The 24,208-nt window shown below is 51.9% G+C and overlaps 1 protein-coding gene across 6 annotated transcripts in view; it reads left to right on the top strand.

Moving 5' to 3' along the window:
* The window catches only part of RAP1GAP2 (RAP1 GTPase activating protein 2), a 197,691-nt gene that overhangs the window by 34,889 nt on the left and 138,594 nt on the right, over positions 1 to 24,208 (top strand). For 3 of the 6 annotated variants that reach the window (XR_011468465.1, XM_070394804.1, XM_070394802.1), the window contains exon 1: positions 20,447 to 20,573. The exons of 2 other annotated variants lie outside the window; for them this stretch is intronic. Coding sequence is in view for 2 of the 4 variants with exons in the window: in XM_070394804.1 (XP_070250905.1) it covers positions 20,467 to 20,573 (107 nt within the window). In the remaining 2 variants the exon portion in view is untranslated. Of the gene's footprint in view, positions 1 to 19,759; positions 19,782 to 20,446; positions 20,574 to 24,208 lie in introns of those variants that run through there. One more of the 6 variants, XM_070394808.1, reaches the window with a different exon arrangement.

Here is a 24,208-nt window from a genome sequence, read left to right as displayed (position 1 = left end):
TTCCAGTTCCTGAACCCTCATCCACGCGGGACGTGGAAGGAAACACTCAACAATCAGCGAAAGTTTTGTTGGGCAGTTCTGGTCAAGATCACAGGCCAGACACCCCTGGCGGTCTTCTAAGGCCGAACAAACCCAGAGATTCTACCTGGTCTGTGACTTTTCACATGCTGTGCAGATGGTCCCCAGGCCAGAAGTCTGAGCTGCACAAATCCCAGTGCCACTAGGTGGCGCTGAGGAGGCGGCCACGAGCTGGTATCTGGCAGCTGGGAGCTCACACACAGCTCCCTGGGCCTGTGAACAGAGAATTGGTGGGCACCCAGTTCAATAGGTCGTGGGCCCTGACTTCTCCTGCACCTACACTCAGACACCCACAATCAGGTACATGCGTTCAGACGTGACCACACACACCTGTCACTCAGGGTCTCACACACACAGGCACATCCACTCGCAGGACGGGGACGTGACCTGCCCGGTCACACAGCCGGTTGGGGATGGAGCGGGATTCTGTGTTCAGAGAGCACATATAGGACACCTGTGCCGTAGGTGTCTTGGTCTCCTGCGCTGGGGCCGAAATTCCTTGGGGTGAACTGGGACCCAGGCTTTGTCAGGGGAGCCCTAGCCATGTCTGCACGCCCCGCCTCCCACATGGTGTGGGTTCAGGGAGTTACAAGTGTCTGAGGAAGAAAGATTTAGCATTCTAATTCAGTCACAAAACCGTCTTTTTCCTGGTGTCGCACAATCCACTCCTATTCAAGTGCAGGTGTGGAGTATGTACTGTTGTGTCCGCTGTGGAGGAGCCGTGAACGTACAGAAAAATGTGGGCTGACTGCAAATTCTCGGGGAGCTGCACGCCGCACGCGCCCCTCTCGGGGAGCTGCCCAAAACTCTCGGCTCACATACCCATCGAGTCAAGGTCAAAAGAGGTGGCCATGTTCCTGAATGGTTGTGTAATATGGAAGGCAGCTAGAAAGAATGCAAAACAACGCTAGCGCCCTTGCCGACTAGACAGAATGGGGAAGCAGCAACACGAATGGGAAATCGTGTATTGCTCACCTCTGTTGACTGAGTGGAAGTAAGGAGATTGTGCTAGAGAAGAGGAAGAGGAGGTGGGTGGGGATGCCTGTGGCCATTCTGAAAGGAACGTCTAAAACCTCTGCCTCTGTCTGTGTCCAGATTCACCTAAAAACGTGTCATTCCCCCCCCCCCCCCGCCTTTAAATGCAGGTTTATCACGAGTGCTTCTCTCACCTGTCCCCGCAGAGTCATTTTGAGCTTAGTTTGGATGGTTGGGAGAGGAGGAGAGAGGAAGAAACTTTGCAGATATAACTGGGTCAGAATCGCAGTAGAGGAGGCAAGAACACAGGGTGTTCATGTGTTGGAGCTGTGAACACCAAGGTCTGATGCAGGAAAAAGGAAGGTGTTTGCTCACCTCATGAATATTCACCGGGTGCCTACCTGCGCCAGGCGCTGTTTCAGGGGCTGGGGGTCATGGCTCTGCCGCTCACTAATGAGGTTCCGTGGGCAAACCCCAGAGCCTCTCTGAGCTTCTGTTTCACCATCTGGAAAGTGGAGATGATGTGAGTGCTTACCTTACAGGGATGTTTGAGGGTTGAATGAGCTCACACCCGGAACACACTTAGCACAGTCCTAGTGCTCACAACCGCGGCTGTAACTGAAGACGCTGAGAGTGGTTAAGTGACTCAGGGCCTTGTCCCTGTGCCCCGAGAACTCCAGTCTCTGGGGAAGACAGACGTCTCAAAGCTAATGCCAGTAGAGATATGGGATGAGCAGTGAATTCGTCCTGGTGGAATCAGGGAAGGCTTCCTGAAGGAGGCACTTGAAGGTTTAAAATAAATCCCCTAGGACAGTGGTTCTCAACCTTCCTAATGCTGCGACCCTTTAATACAGTTCCTCATGTAGTGGTGACCCCCAACCATAAAATTATTTGCGTTGCTACTTCATAACTGTAATTTTGCTACTGTTATGAATCTTTTTTTTTTTTAAATCTTTATTGTTCAGATTATTACATTTGTTCCTCTTTTTTCCCCCCATAACTCCCCTCCTTCCAGCTCCCACCCCACCCTCCACCCTCACTCCCCACCCACTGAGTTCATCCATAGGTGCATGATTTTTGTCCAGTCTCTTCCCGAATCTCCCATTCCCCTTTCCCCCCCAAGAATAGTCAGTCCATTCCCTTTCTATGTCCCTGATTCATTATAGTCACCAGTTCATTCTGTACATCAGGTTATTTATTCACTTGATTCTTAGATTCATTTGTTGATAGATGCATATTTGTTGTTCATAATTTGTATCTTTACCTTTTTCTTCTTCTTCCTCTTCTTAAAGGATACCTTTCAGCATTTCATATAATACTGGTTTGGCGGTGATGAACTCCTTTAGTTTTTCCTTATCTGTGAAGCTCTTTATCTGACCTTCAATTCTGAATGATAGCTTTGCTGGATAAAGTAATCTTGGTTGTAGGTTCTTGGTATTCAGCACTTTGAATATTTCTTGCCATTCCCTTCTGGCCTGCAAAGTTTCTGTTGAGAAATCAGCTGACAGTCGTATGGGTATTCCCTTGTAGGTAATTGAGCCTCTTTCTCTTGCTGCTTTTAAGATTTTCTCTTTGTCTTTTGCTCTTGGCATTTTAATGATGATGTGTCTTGGTGTGGTCCTCTTTGGATTCCTTTTGTTTGGGGTTCTCTGCGCTTCTTGGACCTGTAAGTCCATTTCTTTCTCCAGGTGGGGGAAGTTTTCTGCCATTATTTCTTGAAATAGGTTTTCAATATCTTGCTGTCTCTCATCTTCTGGGACTCCAATGACTCTGATATTAGTCTGCTTAAAGCTGTCCCAGAGGCTCCTTACACTATCTTCACACTTTCGGATTCTTTTTTCATTATGCTTTTCCAATTGGGTGTTTTTTGTCGAATCTTTGGTTTGATTCTTGTGCTCCTCTGGTCTGCTATTGGGTATAATATTCTTTATTTCAGTCCGTGTATGCTTACTTTCTAATTTCTTTATCGTAGCATCGAGGGTCTCATTAGTTTTCGTGAGGCTCTGCACAAATTTATGGCAAACCCTCAAAATTGCGATTCTTAGCTCCATATCCTCCATTTCTGTCATGTTTTTTTGTCTCCGCATCTTTTATGCTTTCTTGGTGCACCCCCTTGTGGTCTCTGTGTGCAGTCTTGTTCTAGCCAAGCCTTAATTGTTGTAGTTAACACTAGAGGGATTTGACCACCAGGCCGACTGGCGGTGGAAATCAGCTGTGGGAAAACTTCAGTCCTCAGGGGAGGTGCTAGTCCAGCCCTTGCCTGAGGTGATCGGCAAATGGCTCTGTGCAGGGTTTGGGTGGGGCGGGCTCAACAGGGCGGGGGGGAGGGAGCAGCTATGGCCGCTCTCAGTCCGTCCCCAGGGGCTCTGCCTCTCTGTCCCAGCAATCGCTGCAAACCTCGGAGGGGCCGTAGCCAGACAGTCCCGCTTCTCCCGTTTGAGTCTGGGTCCCTAGAGACTCGCCCGGATCTGTAGCCCAGAGTCTGAGACTCGCTCCTGATTGAAAACGACAATCGCGCCCTCAGCCGCCAGCCCGCTTTGCGCGCGCACCCTCACCACCGCACCACCGTACCTTTAAATTTTCCACACTGCGCCTCCGCTGAGCGTCGGAATGCTGTTGTTTTTGCTTCTAGTTGAAGAGACTCTCCTCAGCCAGCCTTCCCGTGGTTCTGGTTGATGTCCGCTCCGACTTTTAGTTGTATTTTTGAAGTGGCTGTCCACGGCGGCAGTCTCCGGTGTTTACCTATGCCGCCATCTTCGATTCTGTTATGAATCTTAATGTAAATATCTGATATGCCGGATGTATTTTCATTGTTATAAATTGAACATAATTAAAGCATAGTGATTAATCACAAAAATTATATGTAATTATATATGTGTTTTCCGATGGTCTTAGACGACCCCTGTGAAAAGGTCGTTTGACCCCCAAAGGGTCGCGGCCCACAGGTTGGCGACCCACAGGTTGAGAACCTCTGCCCTAGGAGGGAAGGGCTGCGGGGGGCATTTCAGACTGAGGGAATGGCAAGGGCAAAGGCTCAGGGTAGGAAAATGTACGGAGTTGTTTGAGAAACAGTGAGACAGGTACCCAGGTACTGAGGCAAGAGGGGGGTCTGCTCAGGGAGAGTCTCGAATTGGTGCTGAGGAGGCGGTGGCTGCCTTGGGAGAGTGGGCTGGGAGGCCCTGCCACCAAGGGACTTTGGGGTTCTGGGGATGGAGTAGGGAGGTGAAGAAATGGTTACTGCTGAGGAAGAGGGAGGTGGAGCACTGGGGCTGAAGGTGGAATCCTCAGATGGGGAGTCTGACCCACGTGAGGGGTGGGAAAAGAGTCCTGTAGTAACTGGGGTTTCACGCCTGGAGGATTTGCAAAGCTGTCCCGTGGATCACTGGGGAGTGTGGGAGGAAAACCCAGTTTGCAGGGGAAGGTCATGATTTTGGCCTTGAATACGGTGAGTTTGAAGAGCTTGTGGGTCGTCCCTGTGGATTTTGAAGTTTTTGAGCTCCGAAGTGCTCAGCTGAATGAACATAGAATGATTTATTCAACAGTGTTCATTGCCAACACCTGTCCTGAGTGCACGTCACACATAGTGGACCCTTCAGACTCGGTGGGACCTCGTAGTACTTTCTAATGGGGGAGGTAGACAGGAGCAGAATAAAGAACCAGGTGATCTCAGATAAGACCTAGTCCCATGAAGGAAACAGAATAGGGAGGTGATAAGGGGAGGGGAGCAGGGGGCTAGTTTAGGTGGGTGATCAGCAATAGCTTGTGCATAGAGGGGACGTTTGAATGGAGACCCCGAAGGAAGAGAAGGAGCCGACCATGAGATACAAAGGCCTAGAGGCAGAAACAGGCTTGGCAGGTGTGAAGATGGGGAAGAAGGAGGGGTGGGGCATGGATGGGATGAGAGATGGCGGGCATGTCCCAGGTGGTGGGCAAGATGGGAACAGGGACAGTTCTGGCTCTGTACCAGCAGGTGGCACTGTGAGCCCAGAATTGCCCGCTCTGGGAGGCCAGGTGGGCAAGCAGAAGAGTAGGTGCCTTGACCTTGGGTTTGTAACTTGGGGATGGGGCTCCTGCTATCTGGAGAGATGAGGTCAACGCATGTGGAAGCCCTGCTCAGGGCTGGGAGAGAAGGTGACGATTTCCTGACTTCTGGCTCCCTCTGCTGTGCCGTTTTCAGGGTTTCTTTGCTCATCTCCCCTCCAGCGGTGACTTTCTGTCTCCGTCCCTTCCCCCTCCCGTTGCTCCTGGTGCAGCTAGTTCCTGTCTCAAAGATTAATCACCTGCTTTCCTGAGGTAGCTCTGACGGAGGGCCTGGTGAGTTAGGTCAGGAAGATACTGTTTCTTATCTTTAAAAAAAAAACAACCCTCATCTGAGGATATGTTTTTGTTGATTTTAGAGGGAAAGGAAGAGAGGGAGGGAGAGAGAAAGAGACAGAGAGATAGACAGAGAGAGAAACATCTAACCAGGGAACAAACCCGAAACCTAGGTATGTGCCCTGACCGGGAATAGAATCCACAACCTTTTGGTGCACGGGACGACGCTCCAACCAACTGAACCACCCGGATACTGTTTTCTTATCTCTGTTGTCTACTCCTCCTCCTTCCTGGGGCTTCTCCATGGAAGGCCAGGGTTCTCACAGTGACCCCAGTCAGCAGAGAATACTGCTGGGGTCCCCTCACTCCGTGACCCCTTGGGTCTGCCTCCCGGGGCCGTGGCCTGCTCACCTCTGGCACCTCCGGCGAGCATCTCTGGCTGCATGTCATCCCTGACGTGGGGACGAGGGCTTTAATGAGAAGGGAGACCTGGACAGCAAAACATGTGGCATGAAACAGCCGAAGAGCTCACCACAGAGACTGTTATGAAAGGGTCCTTTTTCTTTTTTTAATCTTTAAAAAAATATATTTTTTATTGATTTCAGAGAGGAAGGGAGAGGGAGAGAGAGAGAAACATCAATGATGAGAGAGAATCACCCATCCACCACCTCCTGCACAGCCTCACAGGGAATCGAGCCTGCAACCCAGTTGGGCATGTGCCCTGACCGGGAATTGAACCATGACCTCCTAGTTCATAGGTTGATGCTCAACCACTGAGCCACACCGGCTGGGCTGAAAGGGTCCTTTCTCATTTACTAGAGAAGCATCCTCCCTACCCCAGGTTTAGGACGCGCTCTTGGAGGGATTTCTCAGTGGAGACTGAATGGCTGCAGCCTGTTGTTGACCCTGGCTGTCATCTGTCAGGGTTAAGGCTCCAGGTTGAGCACAGTGGTTAAGAGCTTGGCCTCTCACAGCCTCCTCCCAGGTGGGCAGTCTCCTGTGGCCAGCAATGCAGTTCCTCCTATCCTCCCTGGAGTAGACACTCTTCAGAGTTTGGTACATATTTTTCAAGATATTTAAAAAATATTTTTATATGAATCTTAAGTAACCACAGATGTCCACACATATAGACTTAGCTCATTCCTCCCAACCATTTGTAGTGTCTAGCTTATGAATATATCGCATCTACTCATCTGTCTCCCTCTAAGCGCTTGTTTCTGGTGTTCTTTGCTCTTGTAGAGAGTGCCTCAGTGAACATCCTCATGCTTTTCTCTACACAGCTGCGTGCGTTCCTCTAGGGCCTAGGCTTGTAGAGGTGACAGTGCTGGGTGATAGGGTAGGTGACTTTTTTTTTTTAAACGATACTGCTAAATTGCCCTCCAGTTTCTACACCCACACGAGTAGGTGTGAGCATTTTGCCAGTCTGTTGGGGGGGAAACATCCTATCTCTTTGTCGTGATTTCGTCTCTCTGGTTTCTCACCCTCTGGGTTTCTCCAGCTGTTCGTTGCCTGCACAGCCTCTGCCCGCCCAGCACGGTCCCGGCAGTCAGTGGACTGCCACTCTGCGCTCGCTGGGATCTCTGCAGGACGGTCTTTGCTGAGAACACCCTCAGCCCCCCCCCTTTGCAGAAGCCCCAGGAGTCCAGAGGGCTTTATTGACCGGAGGGGTGGCCAGGGAGTCAATTAGGAGAATGAATGCACGGACTTCTCCAGCCACGTTCACAGGGGCCGACCTTGGCTTTTCATCCTTTCACAGTTACCGAGTCCCAGGCTCTGCCCTGTGAGTCCCGGGGGCGGGGAGCCACAGCCTGGAGCCCAGATGCATTTCATTTGCTGATTGAACGGAGAGGCTTATTCTCCTTGGGCTCATCCAGGAGTGTTGCCGGCCAATTTCAAACCCAAGGTCAGCTTCGAAGGACTTGGTCCCCTGAGACAGTTACCATGGAGACAGTTACTGTCACCTACACCCACCTTCTTAGAAAGGGCCTTAAGATGGAAAGGACCATGTCTTCTAAGCCTCTGCCTTCAACTCTTAACCCCTTCACTATAGTGTTCCAGCCACTAAATGCCCACCCCACACCTCATGGCTGTATATGGATGCTCCAGCCCTCACTTCACAGCCAGAAAACAGACTAGGAAAGGGACGTGCAGATAACGACTGGACCGAGGGGCTACAGGAGCTGGTTCTGCGGACTCTGGCCCGGTGCTCTCTGCACACCAGTCCGCTGTGGGTAGAATGCACGCATGCGTGTGTCCACACACATGGTCACTGCACACGTGCACATATGTATGTGTAGACTCGAGGGCAAGTACAGCCAAGGGTGATGTGTTGTTTCAACTTTTTATTTTGAAAATTACCCACCTGCGCAAAACTGAGAAGAACAGTACAATGAACATCTGTATCCACCCAGGTTCGCCACTTACTAAGACTTGACACGGTGTTCGCTCTCTGTCTCTGAATCATGATAGTCACATAGAGAAAGGAAGTTGCAGACATCGATACTTCATATTAAATACTCAGCAGGCGCCTACCAAACATAATGCCATTTTTCTGACGTCACCGTAACACTGTTATCGCACATAAGACATTAATATTAATTTAGGACTATTACTTAATATACGCTCCATATTCATATGTTCCCCCAATTTAAATATGGGCTATATACTGGGTTATATTACTGACATTACTAATGGTCACTCACTGTGCTTGATTGTCAGTCACATCTCTTTAGTCTCTTTAAATACAGAACAGCAGACCTGGCAAAATTGTTCTGTAGACTGTCCCACATTTGGGATTTGTCTGAATGTTCTTTTTTAAAGTTTTCCTTGAAGAGTTCTTGAATTTACTGAAGAAAGACGAAAGGAGTGACCGACATGCTGATAGCAAAGAGGAGGGGAGACATTGCTGTTTTATCTGTGGGGTCAGATGTGTGCCCCCCGCCTGCTCCTTGCGTAGGGTGGGGAGGACTGTCCCCACGCCTGTGACTCATGGGGTGGGTCTTTTTGGTGACGGGGAGCGGCTCCAGGGGCTCTTCCTGGGAAGGCTTCTTCATAGTCCCTTTGGGGGCTGCTCCTCGGGCACAGGAGAGGTATGGCCTTTTACTGGCCTAAAGCTGCTATTTTGTTCTTTCATGTGTTCTCTTGCCCGTTGTGTAGAAATCATGTGTGTTAATTAACTGGACTATTAGCGACAGGAATCTAACTCAAAAAGGCTTACGGAAAATAAAAGACACCAAAAGGAAAGACATTCAAGAGAACGTTCGTAATTGATGCGTTTAAGAGAATTGTCTTCAGGAATGGCTGGATCAAGGTGGGTCAGAAACTATCATCAGACAGTGTTTGTTCCTATGTCTTGGCTCTGCTTTCCTCCGCATTCATGTCACTCACAGGCATCTCATAAGACAGCCACTGACTTCAGAAACCCCAGCGGGTAGTAAGCTTCTTTCAACGGTGCCAGCAAAAATTCAGGTGTTCATCCTGTTTGGACCAGCTAGGTTTTTATGTGCATCCCTGAAGCAGTCACTGTGGCCTGGACCGTGTACTCATCCCGAGAGCTCAGGATGGGTAGGATGAGAGAGGGACAGTCCCAGTTGAACCACAAAACCCAACAGTGGTGTCAGGGTACTCCCAGGGGAAAAATCAAGATTTGTCAACCAGAAGAAGGGGCCTGAGTACGGAGGACGCAGAAAAGTAGATTCCACTTCATCCGGAGACGGGCACGGCGAACCTCTGATTGGGCGCGTCATCTCCTCATCTCCTGGGGTCTCCAGTCTTCTTCGTGTTGGATTTTGTGGGAGCCAGTGTCTATAGGGTCCATATGTGTCTGGGTCCCGGCTCTGTGTCCTTAGGAGCTGTGTAATCCTCGGCAGAAGAGTTAACCTCTCTGGGTCTCAGTTTGCTCATCTAGCAAATGGGAATGTTATTTATATCCCTGCCTTACAGAGCTGTGAGTTTCCAGTGGAGTAAAAGGTGTGGAAGTGCTTGCCACTGTGAAGGGCTGTACAAGGGGCTGGTGCTAATTGCCCTCAGAGTGGGTCCTCTGCTTCAGGGCGAGCAGGGCCTGCCCTCGGAGCTGCTCCCCCAACAGGTGGGATGGTGACTTGCACCAGGCCACGGGCCCCTCAGAAGGGGTATGGTGATTCCTCCACAGGGGACCATAGCATGGGGCAGAGCACTGTCCACAAGGGGACATCTGAGTCCTGTGCTCATTCTCTGAGCTTCAGAGGAGGAAGGGGAGAAGGTGGAAGTGCCTGGACTGGTACAGTGATCCCCAAATTGCACCTGGGAACGGTGACGTTGCTGGTTCAAGGACACAACATTGCCTGACACTGATCACCAGAGAAAAAGCCATTCCCTTTTCAATTCTCTCTCAATGGCCCTCACAACCTCAAGGAGAAAAAATCTCATTAGGTGCTAATACCCCTTCAGTACCTCTGTTACACTGGCTACCGGTCCTTACTCACCGAGCGTGGTCTCAGGCTCGGGCCTAGGGCAGGCAGCAGGGTCTGCTAGCTGGAATGCAATGCCATTGTTTCATTTTCGTTATGCTTACTTTAAAAAAAGTAGACAGTTTTTCCTTTTCTTTCTTTCTTTTTTTTTATTGTTTAAAGTATTACATATGGCCCTAACTGGTTTGGCTCAGTGAATAGAGCGTCGACCTGCGGACTGAGAGGTCCCGGGTTCGATTCCGGTCAAGGGCATGTACCTTGGTTGCGGGCACATCCCCAGTAGGAGGTGTGCAGGAGGCAGCTGATCGATGTTTCTCTCTCATCGATGTTTCTAAAACTCTATCCCTCTCCCTTCCTCTCTGTAAAAAAATCAATAAAATATATATTTTTAAAAAAGTATTACATATGTCTCCTTTTCCCCTAATGGACCCCCCTTCCCAGCCACTCCCATCCCAGAGGACAGGCCCCCACCGCCCCAGTGTCTGTGAAAAGTAGACAGTTTTGAAAGGTCAGTTTTAGATTTGCAGAAAAATTGAGAAGACAGCACAGAGGCGTTCCCACATACCCCGCAACCCAGCTCCCCTGTTACTGACATCTTGGATTAGTGTGGTACAGTGGCTATCGTTAATGAACCAATACTGGTAATTATTTGCTAAAGTTCGTAGTTTTTACAGGTTTTCTTAGTTTGCCCCTAATGTCCTTTTTCTGTTCTAGGATTTCCTTCCAGATAGCACATTATATTTAGTTTTCTAATCTCCTCAGGCTCCTCTTGGCCGTGGTAGTTTCTCAGCTGCTTGATTTTGATGACCTTGTCACAGTCTCAAGGACAGTTCGGTGGTGGTTTTGGCCCGAGTGGGTGATAGGCTGCCCTTCAATGGGACGTGCCTCATGCTTCTCTCGTGATTAGACTGGGGTTACAGGGTTCGGGGAAGATCACAGAGGTGAAGTGCCATTTCCATCACACAATATCCAAAGCTCATGTGATCAATAGGACCGACCACTGTTGACCTTGGCCTCGATCACCTGGCTAAGGCGGTGTTTGCCAAGTTTCTCCACGGTACAGGTAGGCTTTGTTCCTCCGTCCATGCTGAACTCTTTGGAAGGAAGTCAGCATGCACAGCCCACACCCAAGGAGTGGGGCATTTATTATATTTAACTTTATAGTTACCTTATTTGTGGGAAATGATTCTATCCATTTATGGTATTAATATGAAGTATTTTTAAAAGTAAGTTGCTTTATAGAAGAGTATTAAGTCCCTAAAGGTAAGTACTATTCAGTGATAAATTAAGTAAATAAAGTAGACATTTCAAAAATCAGGAAAGCCACCCTTGAGTGGTAGATGTTAGAGCAGCGGTTCTCAACCCTTTGGGGGGTCAAACGACCCTTTCACAGGGGTCGCCTGAATACATCCTGCATATCAGATATTTACATTATGATTCATAACAGTAGCAAAATTACAGTTATGAAGTAGCAACGAAAATAATTTTATGGTTGGGGGGTCACCACAACATGAGGAACTGTATTAAAGGGTCGTGGCATTAGGAAGGTTGAGAACCATTCTGAGAGTCTAGGGCCCCGGGTTATGCTCTCAATTAATCCCCTGTGTAGACTTCCACCCAGCATCCCGCTGCCCTTTGGGGTGGGTGGGTTGAGACGGTTTCTGCTCCAGGTTCTCCAAAGGTAGGAGCCCTTGCTTGCCCAGCATCATGGAGAAAGCGTTCTCCTAACTGACATGGGGCCACTTGAAGGTCACCGCCGGCCTTGCCTGGAGGCAGCCTTACACCTTCTCCACGTGTCCTCTGCAGTGACAGGGTTGATGGATGGTGTTCACACAAAGCTGGCTGCTGAGCCCAGCCCCCCATAACCCTGACACTGCTCGAATGTCTGAAGAAGAAGGAATCATTGGGAAACTCTGGTCCTTCAGTTATTAGCTGTGACCCATCATGTGTGACCCGTCTTGCTTTGTGACTATGAGTGAGGGGGGGCTGGGGCAGGAGAGAAAATGGTGGAAGCAAAGCGTTTGTTAGGGTGGCAGGAAATTGGGTGCAGTTTCTGAAGCTGCTTTGAGGCTTGGCGTTTTCCCTAAGGGTGGAGGGGAGCTGCTCACCCAAAGAGAGCTTAGATTACAGCAAGAGTGATGCAGGCTAGACAGCTGGGAGAACTTTCCTGATTGAAAGCAGACCCAGTGGAAAGCTTGCAAATTGCAGACAAACAGCCGCTCAGCAGAAGGCTCAGAGCTGGGGAGTCTGTGCCCACCCGGTAGCTAGGCTTTGTGTTTGCCTTGGAGGTAAAAGGACCTAATGTCCTGGCGGGGAAAGAGCCATTAATCCATCAACGAGCCCAGCGCCTAGTGAAGGAAAGCCCTGGTGCTAAGCAGAAAGGCTTTGCTTCTGCCCCCCCCCCATCCCCCCCGCAGGAGCAGTTCCTCTAGAAAAGAGGTCCCACCCATAGTGCTTTACAGACCCGTAGGAGCAAGGGATTAGTTCAGACAACAGGAAAAAAAGAAAAAACCGAATTTCTCAGGAATCAGGTAGATAGGGCTCCGACTTTTTTTTTTATAACATATATTTTATTGATTTTTTACAGAGAGGGAGGGAGAGGGATAGAGAGTTAGAAACATCGATGAGAGAGAAACATCGATCAGCTGCCTCCTGCACACTCCCCACTGGGGATGTGCCCGTAACCAAGGTACATGCCCTTGACCAGAATCGAACCTGGGACCCTTGAGTCCGCAGACTGACACTATCCACTGAGCCAAACCGGCCAGGGCAGGGCTCCAACTTTTGAATATTCTGCGTGACTAGGCTTGTGAGTGATCTGCTGTGCTTGGCAACACACACATACACTCACACCACGTACACACGTGTGTGCACACACACACACGCACACACATGCACACACACACTGTGCTGGGAATGCGAGCACATCTCACTGGCCACACCATGGGCATCTGATGTCAATAAACGAGTCAGACACAGCAGCAGCTCAGTCTTTCTCACAAGTCCTTTAAAAACTTTTTTTAGGAGAATGTGGAGTTTACTAGATAGGACATCAAATAAAACCCATCCAGAGCTCCCTGTATTCCTACAGGCTCTCCCACCCAAAGCCTCCGACAATCATGCCGCACCACAAAATGGCTAGCAAGGACTAACAAGGTGCCAAGCCCGCCAAAGTGACAGGTGCTCAGCTTGAGGGCGGTGACTGGGTCAGAGGACCCCGTTTCTGGAGGATCCCACCCTTGCTCTGTCACAGCAGCAGGTCAGTACAGCAGCCCCCTGGGCCGGAGGCTGATGTCAGGGACACCCTGAGCATGGGATTGGCAGGAGCTGCTGGTCGAGGCCGACCACTCACTCCCTCTGCACATCCTTCCGTTGCTTCACTGTCAGATCCTGCTGCTGCTCCGCGAGTGCCCGAGAGAACCGGTGCGGGGAGACTTTTAGGCTGAGGGGCTTCTCCGAAAAAGTGAGGGGGAAGCAGCCAGGCTCCTTACACATGTAGGACTTGCCAGGGGACAATATTAGATTGTCCAGGAAGCAGTGACAAAGGAGCAGCTTTTCCTCAAATAAGCATGGGGCCAGGTAATCTTTCATGAATGTTGATCCAGACACAGAGGCCAGAGCCTTTTGGATGAGAGAAAGACACACACACACACACACACACACACACGCGCGCGCACACACACACGCACACACGCACAGGTGCACACGCACACGCACAGAGAGAGAGAGACAGAGAGAGAGAAAGAGACAGACAGAGAGAGAGACACATGCACAGGTGCACGTGCGCGCACACACACACCGAGACAGAGAGACAGAGAGAGACAGACAGACAGAGAGAGAGAGAGAGAGAGAGGAGAGAAACATTGATGAGCCACCTCTTCCACATGCCCTGACCAGGGATCAAACCATCGAATCCTCAACCCAGGTAATATGCCCTAACTGGGAATTGAACTTGCAACCCTTTGGTGGGACAATGCTCCAACCAACTGAGGGCTCTGTTCTTCTTTTTTTAATTTTTATTTATTTATTTATTTTTAAGATATATTTTTTATTGATTTTTTACAGAGAGGAAGGGAGAGGAATAGAGAGTTAGAAACATCGATGAGAGAGAAACATCAATCAGCCGCCTCCTGCACACCCTCTACTGGGGATGTGCCTGCAACCAAGGTACATGCCCTTGACCAGAATCGAACCTGGGACCCTTCAGTCCGCAGGCTGACACTCCACCCACTGAGCCAAACCGGTCAGGGCTCTGTTCTTTTTTGAGGTAAAATTTACATACATTGAAATGCACAAATCTTAATTATACATTTTGGATGAATGGATCCCACCACCCTATCCTGATATAGAACATTTCCATCCATCTCGCTAGAAAATCCCCCACTCCTCGAGACAGCCACTGCTCTCATTTTTTGTGCCTCAGATGGTCTGGCTTAGAACTTTGTATAAATGGAATCAGACAGTAAGTATATTTGGCATCCGGCTTCTTTCACTCAGCATAATGTTTTTGAAATTCGGCCATGTTGCTGCATGTGTCAGTATTTTGTTCCTTTTTGTTGCGGAGTGGCAGTCCACGGCGTGGATGTATCACAGTTTGTTGATGGGCTGTCTCTTGGATAAACCTATGAACGTCTCCACACAAGTCTTTGTGTGGCCCGTGCACGCTCATTTAATCCTGGCAAGAACTCTAGGAGGGTGGCACTGCTGTTCCCCCCATTTTATAGATGGCAAAACCGAGGCGCAGAGAAGTGACGCTTCTAGCCCAAGGCCACCCAGAAAGTAAAAGCTGGAGATGGGATTCTAGCCCAGGTTTGTCTGACTTCAGGGTCTTTTCGTTTTTATTCTCGTACTAGTATCCCTGGACCACAGCTGATGGAGGCCAGTAAGTATAGGGACAAGTGGGGCCTCACCTCAGTGGCCTGTTAGTTAGTAACTGAGTTTTAGTTCAGTACAACAGGTGGCATTGATAATGATGGCTCGATTCACCAGGAAAAGGTTACAAAAATATGGAAGACGTTTCTGAGAAATCTGTAGCCAAGGTCATGACAGGAAAAGCGAGCAAGCAAACAAGCAGAAGTTTTGCTCCTTAAAGCCCTGTTGTCTGGAAATCTCACTTAGGTGTGATACGTCATCTCCCAAGGAGGCCAGGCACACAGGCACAGAAGGCATTAACTGGGCATATAAAATAGTATATAAATAATACATGCATCAGAAACCACTCTGGTTTTTTTTTTGTAGAGCCAAACAGAATGGATTTTTGGAGAGTCTGCTGGTTCTTGCTTTGAAAGATGTTGCTAAGCAATGTTGCTAATATTATGGAAAGACAGCTTCCCTCCCCACTTTTCCACTTGGCCCCAGAAACCCTAGAGCTGGAAGTGACTTGGTGGCAGCAGCAGCAGCTGGGGAGGATTGGTAATCAGTGGGGAGGAACCGTAATCCGTGGTGTGGGGGCTGGCGGGACCCTGGGTCCTTGGCCCCTGACTCCCTGCCCGGACCCCTGGGCAGCCTCCGTGCAAAATTCACTTCTTCATGTTCATCAGAAATGTCACCCCCAGAAAAATCCCTGTGAATATTTCTACTGTGGTAAAAATTATAGTCATGCCACTTAGATTCATGGATTCAAAGTTCCACAAGGGAACCAAAAAGAACTATTTTAAATACCCTCAGTAACCCAAGGAAGAGGTGAAGAACTCCTTTCTTCTCCCTCCAGCCCCCTGTTTGTAAAGTTCGGATGGACATGTGTCGCAGGCTCAGGGTTCCCCATGGAGTGCGGTCCACAGGCTGGACGCCTGCCATGGAGTGGGATCTGTGGGTTTCCTCGGGGCATGGCTTCCTTCCCCCGGAACTCGGAAATGCCACACGAGTACACCAAGATGTCTTTCCAAAATCTGAGCCAGATTCTTGCCAGAACTTCAGTCTGATATGTGTGGCTGCGGTCCCCAAGCTTGGCTCTTAGGCCTCCCAGCCCGGCCTGGGCAGGGCCTGATGCTGTCACTGAAAGACCCTGTTTTGGTGGGACCGACCCGTGTGGGGTGGTCGGCCTCTGAGAGAGGCGGTTAGGAGCCGGGAGGAGCGTCAACGTGTTGGCAAAGACTCTTGTCTCTCTCTCTTTTCAAAATAGAAACTGCTTCCCTACCTCAAATGACCTTCTCAATGTTTCCCTTACCCCCCTCCCCCCTCCCTCCCTCCCGTGCTAGGTCTGTCCCTCCCTGCCCTCCCTCTCCCTCTCCCCCTTTCCTTTCTCCTTTTCCTCTTATGGTGGTATTCCAGAAATGCAACTGCAATGTGGCCCAGCAGGGGGCGCTGATGTACCAGCCAAGCATGAAGGGCCGGCTTAGAAGCACAGGTGTGAGTGCTCTCTGCAGAAGTCAGAGCTGAGTCGGGGGTGGGGGGTGGGGGGGGGGGGCTTCTGAGTGATTTCTCCCAGCTGGTGTGTGTAATGGGTGTGCCTCCAAAGGCATAAGAGTCAGGATGCCTGCCTGTCCTGAGCAGGTCTAATGTTATATGTTTATAACCCTTGAATTACTCCAAAGTTTGCGTGATTCACGGATGGATGAAGGCGTTGTCCCTGCAGAAGGGGAGGGGTAAGGCAGCTGAAGATCTGTTTCTCTAAAAGTTCCCACCCATTGGCTCCAAAGCCCCTCTTGCCCCACATCTACTCCCAGTCCATTTTGTAGGGACCTAGAGGCCTTGGGCGTCAGGTGGTGGGGAACCGGCCCCAGGCTCTCTCTCTGAGACTTAGGCTCCAGCAGTGGGGCTGATGCCCAGTTTCACACGGATGTGTCTCCCTGAGCCGGTTCTCAGGCACAGAAGGCCTTTTCTTCAGGACCAAGCATGCGTGTCTGCCTGTCTCACCCCGCTGGCCCCTCAGGACCGGGCTGTGCAGCTGTCTGCCCTGTGTTCATGATCAAGTTCCGTGTCCCTCTCCACCTCCACTCCCACCCAGGCCCCGAGGGCCTTTGGGTTTCCCCAGATTGGGGCACACACCCAGGCTGGCAGCTGCCTGGCACTTTGTTCTCAGGGACTGTGGGCTGGGGGGAGGAGGACTGACATGGCCTTTGAGATCCTGTGCCCTGGGACACGGCTGCGGATGAGCTCTGCCTGGGAGAAGACCTTACTCCCTGTGGACTGAATGTGTCCACCCAGCTCAGTCCACCCCAAAGTGACCCATGGGTGAGGCCTTAGAAGACCTTTGAATCACTAATGTGAAAAGTGTTCCCTTCGGTTCTCTTTCAGACGTGATTTCTTCAAGGACCGGTTTTTGTTTGGTGCAAGGGTGTGGCTAACACCTAACACTTAATCTACTTTTCTCTTTTCATGAAGGTGATTCCGGCTCAGAGCCTTTGTCAGGCAACAGCATGGAGCTAAAATTTAAGAAATTTGTATTTGTTTCCATGGTGTGAGTGACAAGTGATAATGGATTTTCATTTAGGAGAATAACAGTGTTTTCTCTTAAAATTAAGTGAAGAATGAGTTGATTTAGTTAAAGCAAAAGAATAATATTGTTCTATGGTGTTAAGACAAAAACTTGTGAAGGTGGTATGCGAATCGCCTAATTTTGGGGAACAGTGGCTGGGTCACATGGGACGAGAGAGGTGGGAGTGGGATGGTTTGTGGCTGCATGTGTATTAGGCCCTGCTGGTTCTGGGTAAGGGTGCTCTTCCATTACCCTAGTCTCTCGCACAAGCGGGTCACTTCCTGATTGACTGATGGATGTTGGCGGAATGGGCAAGTCCAACATAGACAGCCATCACATGCCCTGCTGTGGGTGGGTTCCTTTATGCTGTGGTGTTTCCTGTGTGGGGTGCGGGCAGACGGAAGGGCTCTCCACCTCCAGGAAACTTCTATCTCTAAGGGCCCCCGGAATCAGATCAGGCTATGGTCTTTTGGGGTCAACCTTGTGTCTCCAGCCCATTAGGGCTGGAAATAATTGTGATCATAGCGGAGCTGAGAGGGCCTGGGACCCCAGAACTACAATGAATCAAGTTACCTGCTTGGTGGAAAGAATTCTCACCTTCATCCCAAGGTCCTGTTGCCCACGGATGCATTTGACTTAAAATATCTCCTGGACCAGTGACGGCGAACCTTTTGAGCTCGGCGAGTCAGCATTTTGAAAAACCCTAACTTAACTCTGGTGCCGTGTCACATATAGAAAATTTTTTGATATTTGCAACCATAGTAAAACAAAGATATATATTTTTTGATATTTATTTTATATATTTAAATGCCATTTAACAAAGAAAAATCAACCAAAAAAATGAGTTCGCGTGTCACCTCTGACACGCGTGTCATAGGTTCGCCATCACTGTCCTAGACCATGGGGGATGAGTAGGATCACCCACCCTCACCCACCCGGGAGGAAGCCAGGCCTTGCCCTGAGACAAGCTGCCTACCCTTGTGTGTGGATAAAACACACCCATTGCTGGGGCTAGACCAGGGGTGGGCAAACTTTTTTTTTTTTTTTTAAAATATATTTTATTGATTTTTTTACAGAGAGGAAGGGAGAGGGATAGAGAGCCAGAAACATCGATGAGAGAGAAACATCCACCAGCTGCCTCCTGCACACCCCCCACTGGGGATGTGTGGGCAAACTTTTTGACTCGAGGGCCACAATGCGTTCTTAAACTGGACCGGAGGGCCGGAACAAAAGCATGGATGGAGTGTTTGTGTGAACTAATATAAATTCAAAGTAAACATCATTACATAAAAGGGTACGGTCTTTTTTTTTTTTTAGTTTTATTCATTTCAAACAGGCGGATCCAGCCCGAGGGCCGTAGTTTGCCCACGGCTGGGCTAGACCGATGGCCGGTGCCCCCGGCACCCTCCCTGACATTGGGCTGAAGCAATCCGTCAGCTAACCGGTCAGTTCCGTGCACTGCTGGAGGCAGGACAAGCCCTGGGCTGCCGGTGCCGGCTCTGCCCTCTTCCCCACTGAGGACAATCATTGCCCCATTCCTTTTCCAGACTGACTCTCAGGTCACTACTGGTGTGGTCCTTGCAGCTGGCCTAGCTGCAATCCCAGGGGTGGGGCCTCGGTCACTCACTCTCTGGCTATAAGTAGATTCCATGGCAACGTTTGTGACCCCCACGTCCAGGCAGGCTCAGACGGGCTGAGGGCCTTGTTAATGGTCGCTTCATAAATAAACCAGGCACGTTTTGGCACCGGCCCGGTGCTCCCTCTCCTCCACCCCAATTCCTGTGCCCACATAGAAGTGGGGTTGAGGCCTCAGGCCTTTGAGTTTATCTGTAGCTCCTGTCACCTCTACAGACAGCAAGGCCCTCGTGCCTGTCTGGATTTTCTGTGCTTGCTTCAACACTAGACTGCATTAAAAAAACCAGGCAGATTGCCTCAGGGACTTCCTTGGCCCCACCAGAGCCGTTTCCAAGGATGGACTAATTGTCTTGTTTGAATTCCCTCCAGCCCTTTCCCGGGTAGTCTTTCCTAGGGGGCTGGAGGGAGAAGCAAAGCCAGTAGATACACTCAGGGTGATGGTAGGGGTGGTGGTGAGACGGGGCAGCAAATGGAAGTGGCGCAGGAGCAGGGGGAGAACCGAAGCAGAGTGTGCCCGGCGGTCAGCGCTAGCGCCAGGGATGCTGGTAGGGTGGGACGCTACCCCATCCCAACCCCTGCGTCTCCCTGGCAACCTGGGACGCGTGGCCAAAGTGTAGCCTCGGGAAAACTGACCATTGACCTTATGTTGTGTCAAATTCCCAGGGCCGGGAAAATAAATGTTAACGGGGGACTGACCCCAGCCCACTCAGGCGCCCACGCTGGAGTGAACCACCGCACCCCACCCACCCCACCCCACCCCACAGTCCTTTCCCGGACGTGGGGAGAGGGGAGAGGTAGCCTCCGCTTGAGTCAAAACGCCAGAGAGCCTCGGGCCAGGGAGGGCGGGCGCCCCTCTCACCGCCCGGCCGCCCGGGCTTGGGGCAGGGCGGCTGCGGCGGTGCCCGAGCGCGAAGGTAGTTTCGCTTGGACGGAGGACGCGCTTTCCTCCCGGTGCCTGTGTTTTCTCCCTGTTTGTAAAGGCGGTGACAGCATCGGAGAAGTATCCCGGCGGGCCGGGCTGGGAAGGCGTCAGCCGCCCGAGCCTGGGGAGGGCGCCCGGCCCGGCCAGCGGGGGCGGGGAAGGGGTGCGCAGAGGTGGGGACGGAGAGGGAGAGGCGAGAGGAGGGCGGCAGCCCGGCGCGGGGTAGAGGGCGAACGCGGGCGCCGAGACCCCGAGAGCGCCGAGCTCGAGCGGACAGCCTCCTGGTGCCGGCGGCCGGGCCGCGGGATCCGCTCGCTGCCGGGGCGCCCCGGGCCGAGCACGGGAGGCGGGGTCAGGGCGGGGTCCCGGCGCGGGCGGCGGATCTGAGCGGGAGCCCCAGAGCCGCCCGTCCCGGCCGCGCCCGGAGCGAGCCTGGGAAATGCCCGCACCGGGGGAGCGGGCGCCGGCTACCCCGCGGGCCCCGAGGAGACGCTGAAGGTCGCCGGGAAGTGAGCGCCCAGTCACCTGACACCGGGGCGCACCTAGGCGGGGCGGGGTCCATGCGAGGCGGGCGGCCGGGGGCCGGCGGCGGGCGGCGCGGAGCGCGCGGAGCCGGGCCGACGGGGGCGCGCGGCGGGCGGGCGAGGGCGCGGCCGGGCACCGGCGGCCGCCTCGCCATGTCCCAGCCGGCGGGGAGGATGCATTGCCGGAAGGCGGGGATCCGCGCCGCCGTGGTGCTCATCGGACTCCTGCACAAATCCCGAAAACAGAATAAAGAGAAAAGGTAAAGCCGGGCCGCGCCGCCTCCTCCTTCCCTCCGCTCTGGTGCTAAAATCCCGTTTTCTGTAGGGGCCGACTTTTCCCAAAAGGGCGTTTGGCTCCGAGTTGGATTGGAGAATGCCTCTGCCCCAGCGCGGTCGGGGAAGCGCGTTCGGAGCGTGGCCCCAGACACTGGCTGTGATGGGAAAGCCCAGGCAGGGTAGCTGGGAGGGCCCCTCGGGCTTCATCCCCAACAGACGGGCACCGGCTCCCAAGCCCCCACTCCCGGCATTTGCCGATGGGGGGGCCCCCTGGCCGAAGCCTGCAGCGCGGCAGCATTGATCCAACCCGGCGACACAGTCCGGGGCTCCGAGTGGCTCTAGGCGCTGGGGATGCCATTTGCTTCTCTGCAACTTGGCTGAGCCCGCGAGGTGCCCGCAGGCCATGGTCTGCTTGCTCTGAGTATGGTTCTGTTAGGCAAGGAGCAAGTTTGGAGGTGGCTGCAACCCCTCCCTTCTTGTCCCCCCCCCCCCCCCCCCCCCCAGGCCTCTCTGTCTTTGGGGTTTTCTGTCTTTAACTCTTCAGTTTTCTTGGGGTTACTCTCCTAATTTTTTGCTCCTGGGTATTGAAAATGGTTCTCCCGGGCTATTTCAGAGTCACAGCTGGACCACCTATGAGACGAGGTGGGGGTTTCCGGTGGCCAAGGAGTTTCTGGGGGCAGCTTCCTGGGACCCCAGGGAGCTGCCCACACAGGCTGGCACAGCCTCTCTCCTCTGCTAGGGTACAGGAGCCCCAAGCTTCCCCGCAACCGGGGGTCGCGGGAGCCCAGTGTTCACAGAGATGTGTGGAATTGGGGTAACCTCTGGTGCCCCTGCTGGACCCCAATTTCCAGGGGAGTTTTGGAGTGGTCGGTGCTTTGCTCTGTATTAGACAAGAGTTAAGATAAGGATGGAGGAGCCGGAGACCAGAGACACCTGGGTGGTGACTGGGGCTCCAAAGCTGTGTGTGCCCGGGGAATGTGCAGGCAAGAACTGGAGTACTTTGAGAAACTGGCATGGGTGGTCCCTGTGGTCTCCTCTCCCTCCCTTAACGCATCCCTCCTGTAATGTAGTCTAATGCGACGTTTCCTACGAATCTCCAGTAAAATGACTTCAGGTGATTAACCATGAAATGACATTGAGTCACCTAGTGAGAAAGTTCTTCCCTTTTCAGCTCTCTACAGATCCCTGTGATTTCTTCAAGGGGAAAGTTTCTGGTTGGTGCTATTGTGGCTTTAACACTCTTTATTTTTAAATATGTTTTTATTGACTTTAGAGAGAGGGGGAGGGAGAGAAACATCTATGAGTGAGAGAAACATTGACAGGCTGCCTCCTGCACAACCCCTGTTGGGGATTGAGCCACAACCCAAGCGTATGCCCTGACCCAGAATCGGCAACCTCTTGGTGCATGGGACAACGTTCAACCAACTGAGCCACACCAGCCAGGGCTGGCTTTCACACTTTTTAAACACTCGCTAATCTCCTGTTTATAACAAAGAGCAGAGCTCTGGCTCAGGGCCTTTGCATGGGGGAACAGTGCCTACCTACAACCTGGGCTGGGTTTTTTTTTTTTAAATTTTTATTGATGAGAGAGAGAGAGAGAGAGAGAGAGAGAGAAGAGAAGAGAAAAGGAGAGGAGAGGAGAGGAGAGGAGAAACTTAGCTGTTTTTGCTCTATTTATTTTTAGGCTTCTCCCCTACTTATGCCCCTTTGTGGTGGTGATATGAAGCATCCCCCTAATGGAATGTGTAAGTCACAAGCATGAGCCTCTCGAATGGAAATGCCATGCAAATGCTATAGGAAATGGCAGGACTCCTGCAGGTGATCCGGGAGTGACTGATGTTGAGGACACACATGTCCAGCAGAGAAGCTGCCAGTGAGACTCTGGAGTCCAGTCCAGGTCCGGGCCCCATTCTTCTCTAGACGTTGATTCTTTTCCATTCGCTGCCCTTCAGCTTTTTATCTGCAGAGGTGGGAGGAACGAGCCAATCCTCTAAGGTCAGGAGGATATGGGATGGCTGTTCTGGGTCAACCCGGGCCTGTGTTGAGGAGTGAGAAGGAAGGCAGATGCCTCGGACCAGTTCCTGTCTCTGAGTACAGGCTGTGTGGTTGGGGAGAGGGGCGGGGTGGTCCCTGCCCTGGGAGCTAGAAGTGCTAGTCCTGTGATGTGATAGTATAGATTTAATCTTCCCGAGCCTCAGTTTCTGCATCCACACAAAGGGCTTTCGAGGCTCTTAATGGGGGGAAGATGCAGCCTGAAAAGTAGGAAGCACTGCACGAGGATGGAGGGGTTCATCAGGGCTGCTCTCTCGGGCCTGTGCCTCCAGAAACCAAGGTAAGATGTCTGATGGTGACAGCCCCACTAGTAGTCAAGACCAGCCAGGCAGGGTCCAGGAAGCTGCCAGGCAGGCCTGGATCTGGGTGGGAAGGATGTGGACAGAGGACGGGAAAGTATTGGTCTGAGTGAGGATGCCCCAGGCTCCTGGCATCTCGTCCTTCCTCCTGGACGTACTGTGCTCTTTCCTGCAATGCAGCAGACATTGGTGACCCTCCCAGCCCCTTGCCTTCAGCCCATTCTGCTGTTGCTCCTGGCATTCTGATAGGTTTGGCCATGGACTTACCCTACCCGAGGAGAGAGAGTGATTGATTTCATGTTGGTGTTAAATGGCCTTCGCCTCCCTTTCTGTAATCTGGAGTTTCTTTTTCTTTAAACATCTGAAATCAGTTCAGTGCACACTATCGACCCTTCTTCTGCGGGCACCGGCCATGGGGAGCCTGGAGCAGGCTGCCGCTGATCTTAAACACTCCCCAAACCCTGTGCCAAATGTGAAATTTGCTGAGTTCCTCCCCCCCCCCCCCACCCCCCCCCCCCGCCTCTCTTCGCAGGGTCAGGTCAGACTAAGGCCCCTTCTTCATTCTTCCCAGAAGGCTTGATCCATCCATCTTCCTGGCACCTCTAATTGACAGGCGTGTGCAGATAAAACTGCTGGCTGTTGGCCATGAGGGATGAAATGGTCTGTGTGACTTGCAGTGATGGCCCACAGCCCTCGCCATCTTCCTGCCCTCCCTGGACCACCTAGAACTCTTGTATATCGGGGCAGGCAGCTGTGCCAGGGAGGATGGTAATGACTCAGGTCTCCCACATGGGCCCAGAACCAGGACACTCCCAGGCGCTCTTGGTAGGTCCCAAGAACTGTGCTCAAGGTTCCAGCTCAGTGTGCGCTCGGTTTGCCTCCTGGAGAAATGGGTGCGGCATGCATGGGCCTCGACATGACAGCTCTCTACAGGGCTTGTGGGACAAGCTGCAGGTTCTGCTTCTTTCTGTGGATGCTTCCTGGGACCCCATCGCCTGGGGATGCCATCACCTGGGATCCTGAAAAAGCAAAGGTGTGTCTGAGAGAGGATGGGATTCGAGCCTGGTCCTAAGGAGGCACCTGAATGAAGCTTTCCTTGGGAGCTGCTGGAATAGAGAGCTACCCTTAAAGGCTTTGCTTTTCAGGGGTGGTTTTCTTACAGACGGGGCACCACTTTAGAAATGACAGGAGTGGGTGGTGGGGCGAGGGGTGCCCTCTGGGGGGCAAAACTTGCGGCGGGAAGGACTGAGGCAGGAACACAGTCCAAA

Source organism: Myotis yumanensis, unplaced genomic scaffold (assembly GCF_028538775.1).
Source record: "Myotis yumanensis isolate MYYU_CA2020_CCGP unplaced genomic scaffold, mMyoYum1.0.hap1 SCAF_16, whole genome shotgun sequence".
Lineage (NCBI taxonomy): Eukaryota > Metazoa > Chordata > Mammalia > Chiroptera > Vespertilionidae > Myotis > Myotis yumanensis.
Note: the sequence above shows the minus strand (reverse complement) of the source record. Positions and strands in the feature narration are given on the sequence as shown.